Source organism: Pteronotus mesoamericanus, unplaced genomic scaffold (assembly GCF_021234165.1).
Source record: "Pteronotus mesoamericanus isolate MK-2021 breed Mesoamerican mustached bat unplaced genomic scaffold, CSHL_Meso_final scaffold_85, whole genome shotgun sequence".
NCBI classification, from domain to species: Eukaryota; Metazoa; Chordata; class Mammalia; order Chiroptera; family Mormoopidae; genus Pteronotus; species Pteronotus mesoamericanus.
The window spans coordinates 55952184-55973671 of record NW_026555329.1 but is presented as its reverse complement, the minus strand read 5'-3'; the positions used below and the strand labels follow the sequence as shown (position 1 = coordinate 55973671).

General features: G+C 36.3%; 1 protein-coding gene across 1 annotated transcript; it reads right to left on the bottom strand.

Moving 5' to 3' along the window:
- Nucleotides 1-9928: 9928 nt before the first annotated feature.
- On the bottom strand, nucleotides 9929-16836 carry LSM8 (LSM8 homolog, U6 small nuclear RNA associated). Its single transcript, XM_054564572.1, has 4 exons — nucleotides 16727-16836; nucleotides 15551-15591; nucleotides 12808-12935; nucleotides 9929-10653 (listed from the first exon to the last, which is right to left on the bottom strand). The coding sequence occupies exons 1-4, from the start codon at nucleotides 16755-16757 to the stop codon at nucleotides 10563-10565; spliced, it is 291 nt and encodes a 96-aa protein (XP_054420547.1). The 5' UTR covers nucleotides 16758-16836; the 3' UTR covers nucleotides 9929-10562.
- Between the last annotated feature and the right edge of the window lie 4652 nt (nucleotides 16837-21488).

The window sequence follows — 21488 nt, the reverse complement described above, 5'->3', positions numbered from 1 at the left end:
CTTCAAATACCATGCAAACAACGGTGGGCTGGAGTTGACTTACACCATATCTAGGGATCCATTACTAAATATTCTGGAACTGTGGGGGCCCTGAAATCAGAAATACGAGTATTTACATGATAAAAATCGATAAGAACTACAAATCAAGGCTTGTTTTCAATACTCTGTAATATTTCTATTCTCAGAAATAAAGAAAACAGGAAATAAAAGTTTAGAATAATAATTAACATCAACTCTTAGAGGATAAAAACAATATTCATGAAGGAAACAAATCTCTAAATGAATGTGACAGGGAATTGTGTGCATTTAAATTTATGTGGGGTTTTTTTCCCACAACTGTTTATGGTTAATTTTTTCCCTCTTTTCTCACCAGTTTTCTTATTTCTATAATTAATATTAATTTTTTGCAAATTTTCATGAAAATTTAATGTAAGAAAATGATCCTGGGGAAGTGCAGAAATAGAAACCTTACAAACCTAAAGATCATCCCTCTCATTAGAATAATTTATTTGAATTAATTGAAAACAGATATCTTTTCCAAATTAGGCAATGTACTTTCACTATGCCCTATACATTTTACAAAGACTAGAATTAGGTCTAATTGCGAACATTGAAAATTAACAATAGCAAAATTATAAGATGGTTTTCCAACATCCCAATTATTACTTTTAAGTTTTCATGTAAAACAGTAAGTTCTCCAAATGCATTTATCTATTAATTCTTCTATTCATTCATCAATCAAAAGTGAATTGAGCTCTGTTGGGACATTTACTCCCATCTCTCAGGACCCTTCCAACTAGAATGATTCCTGGCTACTCTGGCCTGTGTAGGTTAAGAAAAGTAAAATAAAAGTATTAGTACTGAGGCAAAGGAGGGAAAATGATAACACCTGTAACAGTGTCAATAATAATAATAAAGTAAAAATAAATAAATATGGTTAAAAACAATTTAAAAATTAAAAATTGTGTTAGTACTAAGTGCCAATTAAAGGTATCCTTCATTCTCTTTAAGGTAAAGCATTTCTGAATAATGTCAATTGTACTAGATGATCTTTCAAAGTTTTATTTACAATAATGATTATTAAGTGCTAGTTTAGTCTTTGGAAATGCCTGCTTTACATGTGTTTAATGAAAAATGTCTTCTATTAGCTTACATAATACTTGGCTATAATGATAATTTACTGGTCTATTTATACACCTATGCTTATGAGTCCTACATGTCTTTCTATGCTTGATAGTGTTTTTTTAGTTTTTTTAATGCTAAATGATATTCTATTGTCTGAATGTGCAATAGTTTATCCATTTACCAAGGATATCTTGGTTGCTTCCAGAGCTTGGCAACTATTAATATAGCTGTTATAACCATCCATGTTCAGGTTTTATGCGAACATAAATTTGGGTAAATACCAAGTAGCATGACTGCTGGATTGTATCCTAAGAGTGTGTTTAGTTTTGTAAGAAGTTTCTAAACTGTCTTTCTAAGTGGCTGTACCATTTTGCATTTCCACCAACAATGAGAGCTTCTATTGTTCCACATCCTTACCAAAATTTGGTGTTCTGGTTATTGGCTATTCTAATAGATGTATAGTTCTGATTGTTTTAACCAACACACTAGATAGATAGGTAGATATGTGTTTTACTAGGGATTCTTAGAAAAACCTTTGGATTGGAGAAGTGCTCCATGTTCTTGAACAAGGAGACTCATTTATGTAAAATATGTAAACTTTTCCCTCATGATTTTAATAATTTCCTATAAATCCAATCAAAATAATCAAGATTTCAAAAACAGGATTATTTGTGATGTCATATGCTATTAAGAAAAGTTTTGAAAGTAGAGACATAAATTGTCACTAATTAAATATTGTTTTACTGACAGAGTAGAAGAATGAGTGAAATAAATGTTTTTTAAAAAAACATACATGAGAATTATTACTTGCTCATTGTGACAATTCAAATTGGTAGGGAAAGCCTAAATTATTCATAAGTACTGGCCCAGGTCTTTAGTAGTGAACCACACTTGGACTCTTAAGAGTACAGCTTTTTAAAAAGATTTTCTTTTTACCATTGCTCAGTTACAGCTGTCCCCATGTTTCCCCCATTATTCTCCCCTGCCCTACCCACCCCCCTACATTAAATCCTACCCCCCATTGTCCTTCTCCAATGGTCTTTTATACATGTTCTTTGACTTGACCCTTCCCCTTCTTTCCCCCATTATCTCCTTCCCTTCTGGTCACTGTCACTTTGTTCTTTATTTCCATGTCTCTGGTTCTGTTTTGCTCACTCGTTTCTTTTGCTGATTAGGTTCCACTTATAGGTAAGATCGTATGGTATTTGTCTTTCAAAGCCTGTCTTATTTCACTTAGCATAATACTCTTCAATTCTATCTATGCTGTCATGAATGGTGGGAGTTACTTCTTTCTTTTGGCTACATAGTATTCCATTGTGTAAATGTACCACAGTTTTTCGATCCATTCATTTATTGGTGGGCACTTAGGCTATTTCCAGCACTGGGCTATTGTAAATAATGCTGCTATGAATATTGGGATGCATGGGTTCTTTTGAATTGGTGTTTTGGGATTCTTAGGATGTAATCCCAGCAGTGGAATTGCCAGATCAAAAGGCAGTTCCATTTTAGCTTTTTGAGGAAATTCCATACTGTATTCCACAGTGGCTGCACCAGCCTGCATTCCCACCAAAGTGCACTAAGTTTCCCTTTTCCCCACAACCTCGCCAGCACCCGTTGTTTGTTGATCTGTTTGTGATGGCCATTATGACCTGTGTGAACTGGTCTTTCATTATGGTTTTAATAGCACTCTGATGGCTAGTGATGCTAAGCATCCTTTCATATGTCTCTGGGCCTGCAGGGGGCTGCTTTGAGTGATATCGGGAACTGTAGCCCCGGGCAAGCTGGGTCCTGGGAAGGGACCCATAAGTCTTTGCCAGAACACCAGTAATGCTGGAGGCAGGCAAGACCCAATAATAAGTCAAAGGACCCCCAGGGGAAATCAGACTTAGAATTACACTCCTTGAAGCATGCTTTGTTTCTCCCTCAAGCTCTGTTAATCTTATACCAGATAACCAGCTCAAGACTGGGAAAGAAATTAAGAACTCCTAGACCCTTAGCCACATCCCACCTGGAGCCATAATGTTTGCTCATCCTGGACCTGAAGCAGTGCAGTGTGTTCCTGCCATTGCCATCTTTAAACAACATCTATTCTCTGTAAGTTTAAACTACTGATATATTTAGATTATCTATACATTCCTGCTACCTATCCCCTATCTGTAACCCTCTCAATAAAAGCCATTGAGCACAGGGGCTCAGGACATTCTCCTTTACAGAGAATCGCCTTCCCCTTTCCTTGACAAAGTGTCCAGAACGACTCTATTTATTCTGCTGTGAATTGGAGGACTCCAAGGAACAGAGTTCCCCTTATGGGCCCTCTGTACGTCCTCCTTGGAGAAGTGTCTCTTCAGGTCCTTTGCCCATTTTTTAATTGGATTGTTTGTCTTCCTAGTATGGAGTTGTGTAAGTTTTTTGTATATTTTGGAGATCAAATCCTTGTCTGAGGATTCATTGTTCATTTAGTTTACATTGAGGTGCTCAGCCCTTGTTTCCACACCATTCTCCCAATTTACTCAGAACTTTGTGAGGAGCTCAAATCGTCACCCAGAACTTCATGCTAGATTCCCGTTGAGTTTTGTTTTTCTTACACACAAAATCAAGGCTGGGGTTTGAGTGAGGCAAGTGAGACACTTAGGGTGCACATATAAGAACTGTTAATAGGAACCAGCTTAAACCACCAGGTTCAAATAGTATTGCTGTGAGGAATCGGTCCCCTTTCTCTACTCTCAGGTGATCTCCCAAGACCTATGTCTTATGAAGTCACCTGCACCGGGTACGCTATGTCATCTTTTCCCAGAGCAGTGGGGGACTGTTTTCCTTATATTCCCACTGCTAACACTGGCCACTGAAGTCATGTGAGACACATCAAAAGTCTCCAGTGTGACTTGTATCTCCACCTCAATTTTAGCAAAGGCTACGTACTTTCCAAGGTTCAATAGGATTCTATGACTTTCATAGAATCCCTAAGTCTCTCAAAGAGTGTTCATTCAAATCCACCCACATATCAGAAGCCAAGTATAAAAGTTAATTTCTATTTCTAACACAGCTAGGGATCAAAATGGAGACTGAGCATTACACTCATAAAGATCATCGGGTTTAGAATCTATGTGGATAGAGAAGGAATAGTTTTCAAATCAGACTTGACCTCTATTAACTCTCTTCTATTAAAATAGTTGGACACTATTAATAGAGATCCTAATTTTTAGATGTAATAACAAATAAATCATTTAATAATTTACAATATATACAAAACTTTAGTTATAAATGATATAGTAGTAGTTGTGCAAGTCATTAAGTTAAAAACCACAAACAATAGGCCACATAAGAGGCAATATTATAGTTTAAAACATTTTGTGAAAATTACAGAACTTTGAAACCTTAAGAACTATGTACAAACAAGTCAAATCAAGACATCAAAACCCTTTTTAAAAATAAAATTTTAGCTTTAAAGGTAAATAAAATTCATTTAAAATTTTTTAGCTGTCTTTATGACTTCATTCGGACCATTTATTTTAAAATGTTATATAAGCCATATTGTAACATTTTGACAATATATGCTCATGAGTTTTCCTATCTGTAAAGCTCAACTTATCATAATTTATGATTTTCCTGATATGAGGCAAATGAGATGAAACATAACATACTTTGCATATTTTCATACATCAAACAGAAAGACCTTATTTTCCTGATGTAGACCCCCACCACACACACATTCTAATTTTGCATACATGACATGATGTGTCACACTCCCCAGGGATCTCTCCCACCCCCTCCACTGCTAGAAAATTTTACTTCTAACATATTTCAAATGTAGTAACAGTCAGGCACCATTTCCATCATATGGTGTTTTTAAAGCCAGCATATGAGGAAAATAAAACTTAATAAATTATTACAGTATAATTGAAAATTACCCTGATGAGAAAAGAAGCCATATCATGTAGTTGAAATAACACTGGACTATAAATAGAATGGGATTTTGATACTAGTTTAACAATAGTTGACCTGTGCCAATTCTGGCAAACAATATCTCTATAAAATAAATAGATGTTTAATAAAGAAACACATACACAAATATGGAAGGGTATAACAAAAAATATCAATATAAAAACTGAATGTTGAAAAAAAAATTTAATGCTAAACCTAAGGAAAGATGTCTTGAAGAATAGTTCTCAACTCCTTCATTCACCAAATGATGACACAGGCACAGATGGGACACTGTTGGCTAATGACAACTGCTGAAGTCCCATTTTGCCTTTATCCTTCATGTTATACAACCTACATAGACTCTGCAATCTTAAAACAGAATAAAGGCTGGTAAAGTTCAATACAAAATATATCCAACTTAAAAAGACAGTTTTTAGGTGCTTTAAATGAATCCAAGACCCATAAGTTATATCCTAGAATACTGAAATAATTTCATGGAATAATTCATGACCTTGAACAGTAAATCTCTGAGTCAAGATGATTTGGCTGAGGTACAATAGGCTGACCCAAGCTTCACAAGAACAAGAGCTTATTAATATCATTCCCTGATATGTCCACAGCTTGGAATACAGCACCTAACATGGCTTGACAAACATCCCTGACAATATTCCAAAATCAGGTTTTATTTTTATTTTTTTCCTTTTTTTATTTTGAAGTTTGTAGACACAGAAAAGTAAGCAGTGATCACTAGAGGGCAGCATGAATTCACAAAGACCAACTAAGCTCACCTCACAGTTTCTCCTTTACAGAGAGGAATAAAGATCTTATCAAAGCTTTTGACTAAATTTCCCATGAATAATCCCTATAAACAAGATGGAAAATAAGAACGAAATACCTTGCATTTAAGTGAATTTGTAGCAGAGGAATGAAAATGCTATGCTGTTCAATGGAACAATATCAACTAGGAGATATCTCTGCCTTATCAATTCCTTTTGTCTTATATGTAAACAGTAATAAATGTTTATCAAATTTGCCCATGACTTAAAAGTGAGAATAATAGCTTAATTTTTTTAAAAAAGAACCCAAAATTAGTAAAATAAAATTTAAAATAAGTAAATTTATAAAATGAGGTAATAACTATGCAAGTCAGAATGGAGAGGTCTGTTTCAATGTGACTTTTGAGTTTTCATTTTCCAACTCCATGAGTTAAAAGTATATGATTGTCATAAAACAAATTTAATCTTATTTTATGATTGTTAATATATAATACATTATTATACATACCCCTGAAATCCTCCTAATTTATATACTCCACTCTCTTATACAGAGTTATAACAGCCAGTGGGACTCTGAAAACCTAAGGTGACAAGCCCATATTTGTAACTTTCTCACATTAACCTTTGAATAGCAGTTCACTCTTATATCCCCAAGTCAAATCATGCCAAGTTTTAAAAACAGTCTAATTCCATCTCTTACAACTCCATAAGATAGGTATTCTTATTTCGGTCTTAAAGGCAATGATAGTGAGTCATAATCAGGGACTCATCCAGGCATGTGACGAATGCTTCTTTTAATAATTCCACCACACTTTCCTTATTTGCTACTTAGTGAGTATTCCTTTTTTCCAATTCCAGATCTGCTGAACCACCATAGCAAGAGTAGGGTCTAAGAATACAAGGGTTGTCCAGAAAGTATCCAGCCACATACTATGAAAAATATTGGCACTTATTGATTATACAAGAAACATTATACATAGGGCAATGGCACCTCAGTCCCCTTCAAAGTATGCCTCTTTGGACCTCACACAGTTCCCCCAATCACCATCACCTGACCCATTGTATTTTCCTGAGTCTCACAAACGGTCTGAAATCTCTTCTTTCAAAAGTGGTTTTAGTTTTGGGAAAAGCCAGCAGTCACAGGGTGCTAAATTTGGGCTGTTAGGGGGACTGAGTCACCTCAGTGATTTTATGTTTCCCCAAAAAACTCTGCACAAGATGTGACGCATGAGTGGGCATGTTGTCAAGATGAAGCTGCCAGTCACCAGCTGTCCATAACTGTGGCCTTGCTGAATCATCCAAACAGTTTCCGCAGAGCAATGTTCAAGCTTGATGCAAAATTTGATGCAGATTTGTTGCACCATTTGCTCAGTATTTTGAATGCCATGACCACATACTACACGTGCTCTCTCATCTGGGTCTACTCCTCCCACTTGCTAGTACAGTGAAATTGTCGCTGTTCACACATGCACATTCCAGTCCACTCTCCTTGGCTGCCAAGTTACATTGATGTCATGCAAACCATCCTCGTTATATGAACAATGATTGGACTTTTTCCAGAGAGACCTTGTATTTGAATTATCTCAGGTAATTTTAATAAAAGTTGTCCACAATGAAGCTTTGGGAATGGCCTTTGATCATCTAAGTATTTCTTTTAATCAGGCTTCTGATAACTTGCTTGAGAGCAGAGATTTTGAGTATACTTTCTGCTTATAGGCAATGTTATGTAAGTACAAAGCCCCAGCCAAATTAGAGCCCTGTTACAAGTGACCTCTTGTAAGGCACCTAACCCTGTTGACCCTCAATTTTCCCATGTGTAAAATGGCCACTGTTGTAAGCACTCAACATCTTACCTGGCACATGGAATGCACTCAATAAATACTACTTATTAATTTTGAAGGTGAAGGCCCAGAATACAGTATATTGCCAGTTAAGGGCTGCTTTATTACTTGGGCTACTACACAAGTAGTTTCACATGCCATTATGAGTCGACTGTATATTTCTTGTCCACATGGGGGATCTTTTGTTACACATTTGAGAAAAATATTAACATAGCCCATATTTACATTAAATTTTACTTAAAAGTTGTTTTTATCATACTTGCATCTCACAAAAGGTTAAAATTTCAAATTTTATAAAGATGTTGAACAGAACATTTCAGTAAAGCAAGTATTAATAAAAGTTTATCCTTAATATCTCTTACTCTTCTGGCCTCAAGATTTGTAACATTTAAGCCAAAACTATCGGCATATTAGCCATTTAACTTACCAAAGTGTTTTAACTAAAAAGCAGTGTATTGAACTATTATTTTTAGAGAACATTTTTTCAGTTAAAAAATTGCTTTTGCAGTTAATTGCCCTTTACAAAAGCTTTAGTGAAAATACATTGCTAAGAAAAATGTATTTGATTCGTTATAAGCTAGGTTTAGATAGTACTTGAGTCACAAAGCACAGAGGTAATTAGAGGTTAAAATTGTTTTTGAGCCTCTTTGTAAGACACTGATTCCAGAGTAAAAGTCTAAGGAATATAAAAAACTTGACACTGCGTATTTACCACGATACCACTTGCAATTATGGGTCCCTTCCAGTACCCTTGCAAAGACATCCAACTTGAATTGGTTATAAGCATAAAAATCTACAATGTGCACCCAGGAATTAAGAATTGCATATTCCATTTGGTGTATTTTTCATTCATTTCTTCTATCAACCATTAATAAAGACAAGCAATTCTTTTCTTAGGGATGATTTTTCTGTCATCAATCAGGAAAATACAACTTTGTAAGGCATGTTAGATTTCAAAAGGACACATCATATTAGAAACTTATTACTGTGACAGTGACCTAATTTGTTCACTGCTTACTGGTTTATGTGTAATTTGTGTTATGTCACACACATTGGAAAACATGACTTTGGACTTTATTTGTACTGTTAGAATATATTTCACTTAGCCATCAAGTTCTCTTTACTCTTTGATTTTTGAAATTAGTTTACTAAAACACCATCCTTTATTAAATAGTCCCTAATTAAACTTGCCAGCTTGTTTTGCCCTTTTCATCACTATATTATGAAATCTTATACTACAATAGCTATAAATAGCCAATACTAACTAATCCTCCTCTCGTGCTCCCAGACACAGCCCTGAACATAAGAACATCAAATTATTCTGGGTGATGGTACACGATGACCAACGAAGAAAACTCTCTCAACAATTCAGTTGTCTCCTTAACAAGTCTTGTTTCTGTGAAACAGTGAAGTTTTCTTCTGGAAAATGTTTTATTTGTGAATCAAAAAACTGTCTCTAATAAGACTTTTAATATTAAAAATTACAAATGAAATCCATCTCTAAATTAAAAGAATCTGTTCTAGAAGCCGTTCTCAGAGTTTATAGATTCTTGAGCTTGTATTGTTTAAGCCAAGAGTCTGCAAACTACAGTCTGTTGGCGAAGTCTAGCCTACCAGTTACTGGTAATTGTAAATGAAGATTTATTTATTTTCAAATTTTTTTAAATTTTATTTTTTCAAACTGTAAATGAAGATTTATTAGAACACAGTCATACCAGTTCATCTATGTAATACCTGTGGCTGTTTTCATTGTACAACAGAATGAGTAGCTATGACAAACCATATCGCCCTCAGAGCTTAACAAGTTTACTAAATGCATTTCTAAAAAAGTTTGCCAACACACCTACTTTAAGTCCTTCCATTAAAAAGACAGAAAACTATTAAAATTAATTTTGAATTACAAGAACGTAAATATTTTCCCATTTTCTTCTCATCACAGATACGTACTTTGGTCTACACATGAGTAGCTGAGAATTTTTGTGGAATAGCCTGGATATCTAAACATACACTACTTATAACATTGTTCCTATGGATTCTTTAAAAAGTATTATCAACCAATTGTACAAAGGAATTTTAGAAAAAAAGCTTATCTATAGATGAGGGGCATTACCTACTGAATTGACTCACTCAAATAATCAACCAAAGAATAGACCTGATATGCTCTGAGAGACCACGTTTACTTCTTTTGAAATCAGATTTATGGAACCAGTGAGTCATAGGAAGTTGTTGACAAAAATAGCAAGCACTATTTCAATACAAACTTAAGGTTTATTTACTCACATTTATAAACAAACAAAAAACTCCTTTAATGCTAGTAAGTTCACAATTCTTAAAATTAAGAGCTAAGATGGCTTTTAATACTACATGTAATCAATTTTTTCAGGTAATATACAACCTTGTTGTAGCACATTTCCTTTTCTCAACCAAATACATTTGACCCACAACCCCCAGAACAGTGTGATAAATGGGAATGGTTCAGAAAACTATGGAAGTTAAGATTTATCATCTTCTGACTTTCCTAAAAATCATGAAAACACATGTATCCTGCACTATATACAGTATTTGCATGCTGTATATATAGCACACACATTTCTCTTTTCAACTAGTTTTCCATAAATATTAAAATAGCAGGAATTTTTTTCTAAGAGTTCCCAAAATTATTAGATTTTTCACACTATTTAATAGAAAAATAAAGTCAAGCTACCAAACCTATGGTTTAGTAAAAAAAAAAAAAGTTTATGCAAAAAAAATGTAAAAATATTTTATTTATCATATTACAATGAATCAATATGGAGTCAAAATTGCACAATTACACATTCATAATAATTCCACGTATCATCCTCAGAATAATCAGTTTCTGTACAAAAATTCACAGATGTGCAATGTATGTAATTCTTCCTCAGTGTGCTACTGAGTTCAGAGGTTCTGCCCGAATATTCCCCAAATCAAGTGCAGAATCTGTTTCTTCATCAATTTCTCCAATGACTGCACTGCAATTAGTTGAGGAGAAAAAAAAAAAGAGTTAAAACTATCTCATTTCTGAATGAAACTGAGAGGACAATGTAAAAAGAACTACTTAATGTGAAAAACAAACTTTTCACGAGGTTTAGTGACAAAACTCAAGAAATCATTTGAAGGCAACATTATAACAGAAACCAATATTAAAGGTCATATTTCATATAGTGTGACCAGATCATAAATCCTTAAAGAAAAAAGACAAAAATGGGATAGATAGGGTATAAAACGCCCAAATTTCCAATCCTATAATTTCAACTCGGGGACTATATTGGGGTTGTCTGGGGAGAGGGGAGTCACAAAATCACTACTACACAAGGAAATAAAAACATCTGTTATTTAAATAACTTCAATGAACTAAATACATCAATGGTATATACTATCAGTGATTCTCTTGATTTATCAGTTTACTCAGTTTAAATTAAAGAATGAAAAGTAGTTTTTTTTTTTGATATACAAAATAGCAGCAACACGTACTTAAGTATCTAACAAATGATTTTTTGATGATTGTCTAGAGTTAAAGCCAGTGAATTCTCCCTCGATTCAACAAACATTAATTTCATTAATATTGTGCTAGGTAACAAAGCTATGGCTTTCTAGCTGGAAACAGTCACTGTTACATCCAAACCATAAGACATGTATGAAACATTATTCCAATAAAAATCATTGTTTAAATTTGTTTGGTTTTAATGAGAGTAAATTCTATAGATGAATACTTTTGATACAGAATTTGCCCAATTTTACTTTAAACTACATAAGGCCTTCAGTTCTCTAATAATGTAAAGTACCAAACTCTGGGAAAATATATCATTTCCTCAATATAAAACAAAATTGTTTTTACTTTGTCCTCTCAGTTTTATTTAGAGATTGGTTCGCAGCATTTACTAACATCCATAGTACAAATACTGCCACTATGGCAGATTTCAAGCTACCAGCAAAACATCAATCAACCAGCTTGCAAAATTGAAAATACAGCAGTCTCTTCTTGTGAGCCAATACAAGCTGGCTTCAGCACTCCATTGGATCTACAGAAAATATTTAACTTTTTCAAAAACTGCAGCTGAAAAACATATGTATTTTTTAATGTAGGAGAAATTCTTTAAATCAATCATTATGCAGAGCTCCTATATAAAACAATGAGTATGTTCTGGTTAGAAGCCCTGGGTCCCACCTGCGTTGCCTTCCTCTTGCTCCTATAGCTCAATTTATAACCCCACCCAAAAGTCATTTCTATAGGATATTTTATAAACCCCTAATTTCTATTAAAGATCAAATAAGTTAAAAGATTTTTTTACAATAAACAATTCAAATGAACAGTATTCTTCATCTTCTATATCCTATCTATCCCCTAAAATAATCTGAGAAGCTAATGTATCTTTTGCTGCCTTTCAGCCATCTTTTAAATCTACATAAAACTCATTAGAAAACTGATTCAACAACCTTCTACCTGCTATAACTGCAATATCTAAAACAGCAGCTAACAGGCACATTTGACTATTAAATTATAATTAAAATTTAAAATTCTTCAGTCACACCAACCATTTTCCAAGTACCCAGTAGCCATACACAGCTAGTACCTACCTTAGTGGATAATGCAGATATACAGCATCTCCACCATCCCAAAAATTCTACTGAACAGTTTTCCCTACACTGTTGCAGACTTTTCTTAAATTGCCACCATTAAAGCATACCTTCTCAAACTGCCCTACCAGTGTGTCACAAATTAACTGAGGCCGCAGCATAAAAAAAGTGTGCCAATTATACTACAAAAATTAAGAGAAAAAAATAATGATGCAGTACTTGTTTTTAAATTCAGCTATATTAACGAGCATGAATCATTTAAAATGATTCATGCAAGAGATTTCAAAGAAATTTTCAAACCATAGCTTTGGTACCCTAGGAGTATACTTATATTCCCCTGAAATTAGGGGTATTTTGGAAGAACATTTTATGACACCTCTCAAATGAAGTATTCACTGTACGGCAGGACCCTTTCTGGACACTACCCAGACCACTTAACTATACAAAATATGGACAAATTTCAGTAGATAAAAACCTTTTCTCCATATAGCAGGGCAGTACACCTATGGTATATTTAACCTGCCTCTAAAAAGACTTATTTTACTTACACATTGTCACCTCTTACGATGTACAACCCCAGTACCACTTGTTCTACTCCCTGTGAAGAGCTGAACACTCGTTCATGGCTTTCATCCAAAATCAAATTAATGGTCTGGTCAAAACCTTTCAGTGTTCCCTGTAAGAAGAAAAATTCAAGAGAAAAAAGACAAATATCCTGGTTTAATTGAATGTGTAAATTTAATCACACAATTTTAGTTGCTGGTTCCTCCAAAAGAAGTACCTGATTTAAAAATAAGCCCACTGTAAAATAGAATGCCTCTTTATAATTAACAGTATTCTGACACAATACTTACCTCTTAGTTTTTTAAGGGCTAAAAAAACCACACCACCCATTTGACTAATATGTAGAGTTGCTGAGAGTTACAAAGTACATCTAGGTACCAGATTTCCAAGAAAGTAGCATAAAAGCACAGGTACTCCAGTCCAAGAGTTAACATTCAAAAGACACAAACTAAAACAAGTGAAATTTAAGGGAAAACCATAGAGAGCTGGACAAAAGTAGGTTTACAGTTGTTCATGTGGAAATATATATAACACAAGAATAATAGAAGAAACTCTATTTTGTGCACTCACAACTATAAATCTACTTTTGCCCACTCCTATATGTCTACTACCACTAGTACTAAGCCCTGTGCTAAACACAGTGCTCTCAGTATCTCAACTAATCTTTTTTTTTTTAAATCCTCACTCAAAGATATATATCCACTGATTCCAGACAGAGGAAAGAATGAAGATAGATGATAGGTAGGTAGGTAGAAATAGACAGAAAGAAATAGAGTGGGAGTAAGTGAGAAAGAAACATCAATGAGAGAGAGAGAGAGACATCAACCAGTTGCCTCTCGAACATGCCCAGATAGAAGACCCAACCCGCAACCCAGGCATGTGCCCTAACCGGAAATCAAACCCGAGACCTTTCAACTTATGGGGCCAGACTCCAATCAAGCCACACTGGCCAGGGCTAACTAATCTTTGAAGTATTTTAGATATAATTATTCCCACTTCAGAGAAGAAAAATTGAAGCACAAGGAGGTTAAATAATGCCTCAAGGTTTTATAGGTAGAAAGCAGCAAAGCTAGGATCTGAACCATGAAAGGATAGCTTCTTCATAGCATCAGTACTACCAGTAGCCTAGTATAGTATAGTATAGTATTAGTACAGTATAGTATAGAAGCAAATATCATTTATCTTTTCTAAGAAATTCAAGTAAGTCCCATAAATATGTACAAACTTCAACTGTATTAACAGCTAACAGTTAATGAGTACTTACTATTTGCCAGAAAGCATTCTATGGACCTCACATCTATTTACTTATTTACTTTCCCAGTAATGCAATAAGGTAGACACAAACATGACTGCAATAATTAGAACCAGAATTTAAAGGAAATGTTTAAATAAAGTTTTATTTTTCCAATCCATTATTTATCCTGTTAACAAAAATAGAAACATTTAAGCTTGATGTTTTTGAAATAAAAGCAACTATTTGCAAATATTTGTTAACAGCAGTAGGCTTCTGAAAGTGTTAAGCTGAGATTTAAATATTTCAAACTGTCCTTGACAAAATAAAAGGTAAGGTGCATAAAACAAAACATAACTGTTCTCCTGATTAAGAAGGAAGCAAGGCAACTGGCTTAGCTTTAGAGTCAAATCCAATTTAAATCCCAGTTTGGTTCTGCCACTTATTACATGTGATTCTGGGAAAGGGTCTTTCTATCCTCTGAGCTTGGTTCCTAAACTAGAATACAGGATTAATTCTTCTTCACAGAGTTATACCGAAGATTAAAATATATAATGCATGTAAAATGCCTGGTACATAAGATAATTTAATGGTGAGGTCTAACACTTTGGTAATAGTCACTTAAGGACCGACTGAGAAAAATCACAGGGACTAAATACAAAACAAGAAATGAAACAGAACTGCAGAATAGGAAAATAAAAGATTAAGTTACATGAATTAGACACAGTTAGAAACGAGAAAGTTTAGCAGCCTTAAAACTTTGTGAAAGCAAACATCTGTATGAATTGTAAGTGAAGAAATAAGAAGCCAAAAGCCATGGGATAAATTCCTCAGGTCAAGGAATAAGTCAAGAAAAGAATCAAAGATTTCTCTGGAATTAAAGGGGACACTGTGATAAATGAACAAATGAGATGAATTTAGGGTAGGTCATCATAATTTGTCCTACAGAAGACAGAGGTCACACAACCTAAGAATAGTTTAAGAATATTAACACCATACAAGACTTAAATGTTCATTATTCTATAAATGTGTGTAAATCATCAAAAAAGTTTCAAAGGCATATACAAAACTTCAAAAAATATATAATATTCATGTAGTGAATACCAGGATACTGAATGGAAAATTAAAAATGGAAGAGGAAAATAAATATAAAATACAGACAAATACCTGCACACTAGACTAAACGCTCTCTGAGGGCAGAATCTATTATTCTTCACAGCTTCTAGAAGCACTGTAACTTATACTCAACACTTATTAATAGAAACATGCTAATAAAGAAAAAAATACATTCACAACATAAAAACAAAGTTTCTAACTTCCTTTCTGTATATGGCCAATGTAACATTTCAGGTAAAGAGCTGAATCACAAGAAAACTTTAATGCAGGATACTATATGATACTATAGCACCTAGGCATTTGAGATCAGCACTTCTACAGAAAAATTTACAACCAATAAGCCTGCAGGAAAGCAGGGAATGAATATGCCAAACACTTACCACTATCATTCTCCCATCAGAAGTAATAACAGCAACAGTTCCTAATAATTGAATCAAGGAAAGCATTTCTCAGGGAATGCAACCTGAAAACAGAGCTTAGGAAGGAAGAGATTTGAACTACTAGGGAAAAGATGACAAAGACACAACTATTAACACAAACATTACATTCACAACATAAAAACTTAAGTTTCCAACTTCTTCCATACCTGTGACAATTACACAATTAGACAAGGAAAAAATTAAAAAAGAAAATCCTTTTCTGAGCGTGATCAAGTGTAACCTGTCTCAAAACAGCTGGTATGTTTGGTAATATAATTGGCAAACATTATCTCTGACTTTGAGCAAGACATTTCCCCCTTTCTTAAACCTGCTTCCTCATCTCTAAAACAAAAAGGGATTATTGCTGAATGGTAAGTGACTGAAAGCGTGGTCAAGATACTTGTCCTCCAGGACTTAGGTTGAACTTGAAGGTATAATCAGTGTCACAATATAGGAATATGCTTTGCATCATTAAAAGTACTTAGTATTTCACTTTTGTCCAATTTGCATGTAAAAACAACGTAGTGTTTCTGTCTTAAGACTTTAAAACAGTAACACATATATAGACTACTTTAAGGCTTCACAGCGGCTTTTTTAAGTCACTTGTCCCTTGTGACGACCCATTAAAACAGCCAGCATTATTTCTATTATACCAACAAAGAAGTTGTGGCGTCAGGTGCTACATGGGACGGAAATTCAATTTGTGCACCATCCTTATAATTTTTGCTATCCTCGAACAATGAGCAAAACCTAAGGATAAAACAAGTACATGGATTTACAAAACCACTGTTGTCGCTAAAATGGCTATTCATTTTTATTCCCAAACTTGACGGCAAAGGCCCTAGGATAGTATGAATCAAGCAACAGCTGACTTCTACAGACAGGGAAAAGTTCAGAATAATCACACTTTAAAGGTTAAAATGAAAAGGCGCCTTGGGCCCAAAGGAGTCGCGGTGGGTTCCAGCCCCAGGCGCAGGATTGATCGGTGCGGATCCTTAATCCCCGAACCCGGGCGACGCAGTGGCCAGAAGTCCCAACCGCCCGGCGATCCCGACCCCGTCCTCTCCAGCACCGGCCCTCTCCAGTTGAACACGGGCCTCGCCACGGCTCCGGCCGGAGCCGGCCACCAGAGGATACGATTGATGTAGGTCTCCAGGGCGGAAGTCATCGTGCTCGGCCCGGCCACTCCCGGTAGCAACGCAGCGTAGGCGCCAAAAAGAGCTAAAAGAGATCACCAGCAACAAACATCAGTCCAATCGACTGGCTGCCGCAAATATCGCGAGAACTCCTGCACCCAACCCGCCAACCAAACCCGTGAGGCCAGGTGATGACGAGTTTAGTGCGCGTGCGCAGTGTCTTACCGATGAATTTTTTTTTTTTTTTTTTTTTTTTTTTTTTTTAATAAATCTGACCAGTGATCTCGGAATCCGGGAAGGACTGAAGCGAGCCTGAGACAAAGGGAAAGAACTAACTCCCTGAAGGTGGAGTAGGAGGGGAAAGCGGGGAAAGCGAGTTTCCTAGAGGAGTGAAAGGCTTTGCGTACAAGTTACTAGTGGGAGGTGCTGAGGAGAGACAGGGAACGGAATAACGTGTTATCACAAGCTGAGATGAGTGCTGTTCTATGAAATGTAGGTGCGGGGAAGTGGAATCCCTAGTGTCCCACCACAGGGGACAAAAATAAATATTTTAGAAGCTGAATGGCCTAGGACAAAGTTGCGGACGTTCTCTCAGTTTGATATACATCTGTGGAGACTACACCGATAAAAAAATCATGTTCGCATATTCTCCATTTGCCTCGAAAAGTGCTCAAACTTGGAATTGATTCCGAACTGGAAAAGGCGTGTGAGCCTCCCTTAGAAAACAGCCTTCCTTTTACCACACCATAAGGTCTCACTGACCTCAGGATTAAATTAGTAAAAGGTCTGCTGCTCCACCCTAGAAAGGATTGACTTAGGAAGAGCCTTGTAGTAAGCACCAGACTGGGTTCTAGTCCTAGCTCTGCTTATGATTTGTGTGAGTGCCCTTGAACAAATAACGTCATTTCTTTCTGTTCTCAGGTTCCTTAGAAGCTGCCGCAGCTATAATTTGAGGTATTTCCAAATGTTACTGGAAAACTTAACTCTTCTCCTTTTCTTTAACTGTGGTGCCCTAAATTCTAAAGGGCCCTGGCCAGTGTGGCTCAATTGGTTGGAGCATCCTCCTTTACACCAGAGAGTTGTGGATTCAAATTCCCTGTTAGGGCACATGCCTAGGTTGTGGGTTGATCTCTAAATTTTTTTAAACTAAAAATAGTTTAAACAAAAACCTCTTTATACAGCCTTACTTTGAAGTTCTACTTTTTTGTGTCATAAGTTTATTAATTACAATGAATGTAATTGCTGTCATTAGTGTTTTATGTGCTTTCAATATATTTTCATTAAAACCTTAGATCTACAGACTTAACACGTAATTTTATAGTAAAACCAATACTTATACCAATCAGCTGACTTTATTTTTCAAGTTAAATATATATGTTACCATGCATTCTGTGAGAACTGTTGGGAAGTCAATCTTCTATGAGCCTTGAAGTTCCTATACCTCCTGGGTGTGCTTCAAACGCAAAGTCCTGATAGCTCTTTACTTGGGTCAATAGTATGTTCCTTGTAGCTCAATTTCTAGGTAAATAGGTGTATAATAATATACATTTTGCAATTCTCTTAAAATATTTTGCTTCAGTGACTTTCTGTTGTCAATGTGTGTATCTCTGTTTGAGGGTTTTTTCTGGGAACCCTGCCTATCTATGTGTGGCAGGCTGGAAATCCTGGGAAATTAGCCCTTTTGTGGAGCAGTCTTCAGTGACTGACAAGGTGGTTTTATAAATACATCAGCCATTCTTCAACCAGGTAGAATGAATCAGGTGGGGTATCTCCAGTCATTCAACATAGTAGCTCACTTAATAGGGTACCTCTCATTGGTTTTCTTCCTTTCCTTCTAACACTTCTCCACTCCCTTGCTTGTTTTTCCCACAAGCACTTAAATTCTTACCTCAGGGTCTGTTTAGAGGAAACCCAAACTAAGATACAGATCATGAATACTTCTTCCTTTCAAAGGGATCTGTATCTTAATTGAGTTTGAGGCCATCTATAGCCTAACCCCAATCCTTATCATCACCTGTTATCACCGGATTATTTTTCACATGATGCAAAGAAGGATATGAGGCTTCTGCCCCCCTCCACAGGACTGTGGAGGCCTCTTTCAGTATCCCTCAGTAAGCAATCACTGCTGCCACCAAGGTTGTTTTAAAGTAGGTTGTTTACTTAAAAGCCAAATACCTGTCTATGGTAGAACATAGGTTGTTGCAATACAACTTCAGTTAGGCTCAATGATGTAGCAAGAAATGAAGCACAGGAATGACGCAGTTACCTGACAATAGCACAGCAATTTATTTAATGGTGTTAGGGTAAACTGCAGGGTGACCCTCATCAAGTCTGAAGTGGTATAAATTGCAGAGAGTGAACCCACAGTTTAGAGCTGCTCTGACCTACTGATTGTCCCCTCTGGGAGGACGGGTTCCCCCAACTCTGGGTATGCCTCCTAGAGATTGCAACCACTAGTCTGTATACTAATCTCATGTATATCCTTTGCCCTGTTTGCCTACTGGTTCAAAAGCAAGCCAAAGTGAAAGCACCATTAGGTGAGTCTGAGTTGTCATTCTACCCCAAACACTGACTAGCCTCAGTGGTCTGGCCATAGTAGGTGCCACCAATAAACCTATGCATCCCCTGAACATACTGAGTGCTTCTGGTAAAAATATGACAAATTTGAACTCCCCTTCCTCCCCAATACCATAGTGATCTAGTTGTGGCATTCAGAATCCTTAGTGATTTGGGGAATGGAGATGAAGATTTGAGCTGCCCATGCCTCTTTCCTGGAGTGGTGATCCTGCAAGGACCCAGAGCTTACAAAATAAGTCGTTCATGTTGACATTTCCAATATTAGTGGCAATCAAATACTCAAGCAACATGTTTCTCCAGTCTTCCTTAAATCATATTGGGATGGTAATGGCTTACTCCAGCTCTTTGTGAGGCTGTCCCTATCATATTCCCCTTCTGAGTCCTGGGATTTCTTTATAGACCTTTCTACTTAGAAGACTGACTTAAGACAGAGTCTCCAGAAGCACACCTTGAAACAAGGATTTATTTATATGTCTGATTTATTGAGGAAGTATTCCCAAGAGAAATCAGGAATCAGGAATTGAGGGAAGCACTAGGGGAAGGGGAGAAAATGAAGCATGCTGCATTTGCAGACTAAGTCTTACCCAGGCTAACCCCACGAGGAAATGCTGTGTGTGAGTTGATGCTGCACAGTTTTGTCTTCACCTGAGACAAGGGGTGTAGGCTTCTATAACCCTCACCTTGTTGGTCCTTGGGAAGGGCTGCCTGGGATGGAAGAGGCAAACTTCTAGCTCTTCGTGAATGAAGATAAAACCCAGGTAGTCAAAGGGTGGCAGTAGTCTGGTAAAGAGTAGCAGGTCCTGGCCTCGGAGCAAAACCACAGGAAGCCAGGAGAGAGGTGAATGGAATCCATGAAGGTAATCTTAGGGGATCTGGGTAAAGTGATGACAGTGTTCACTTCAGTGAAAGATTCAGTTTCTAGCTGTTTAAGCTTTGGGGATATATGAAGTAGGAAAACATTAGAAGGGTCAGAAGATAATTCCAGTTTGTAAAAGATTTTTAAAAGTGTGTTTCTTCTTGTCAACAAGGTATACAGCTCCAGAAAACATTCACTTGTAATCAAGGCAGTTCTTTTGTTATATGGACAGTGGTAAGAAGGACTTGTAGAGAATTATACACTGTATAGAAGAAATTTTTGACATTAACAAACCCTTATATTGTTCGAAACATTTGTTGGAACACTTCATTGTTGAACTGCTTTTTATATATGTAATACAAGATTTCCTAGAAGTTGTGATAGCCTGAGGGCACAAAGGAAGTTTCATACACCATCCCCCCCTCCACATTTTGCCATATAGAGTGGGTACTTTCGCCCAAATTTTTGAGGAAAAATAAAGATGCATATTATACATGGGAATTAGTACTAAAACATGGATGTGCATTTTACATGGTAAAATACTGTGTGTGTGTGTGTGTGTGTGTGTGTGTTCCTCACCTGAAGATGTCTTTTACTGATTTTTAGAGAGAGAGAGAGAGACATTGATTGGTTGACCCATATGCCCCCCAACTGGGGATCAAATCTGCAACCCAGGTATGTGCCTTGACTGGGAATCAAACCTGCACCCTTTTGGTGTACAGGACAATGCTTCAACCACCTGATCCACCCAGCTGAAGTTTTAATTGGGGCGATCTTGGGTGGAAACAAGGAAGTTGGAAGGATGTTCCTTGTATCCCAGAGCTGGAGGGATATGGAAACATCTTGGACTGGTTAGGAGAGAGACAAAATAAATTCAATTTATAAGACTGATCTAAAATTTCCAGATTTGTTTAGTAATCAGTTATGAACTGAAAGCTGTCTCTTGCCTGTGTCAGTGGGATGGGCTGCCCAACTTTGACCTAGAAAAGATTCATGATAGCTCTAAGTCATTTCACTTCTTGGCCTGTTTCCTTAATCATGCCACACTGCTCCCTTGAGGCTCTGCTATGGCCTCTTACCTGTTAAGGAACAGGCTCAAGCACATCCACAGGATGCATATACTACTTCACCCTGAACTGTCAAACTCTAGTCTACCTGATTCATTAAAAATACTCTAAGTTTTCAACGTAATCTGCACAAACTGAAAACTTTCCAATATGTTTCTGATCATCACAGTGTCTGGCCTTCTGCTCCACCAATGAACATATGTAGAACTGACAATGGTCAGGAAATATGGTCTTCCATGTAGTAATATTTTTCTGATACTCAG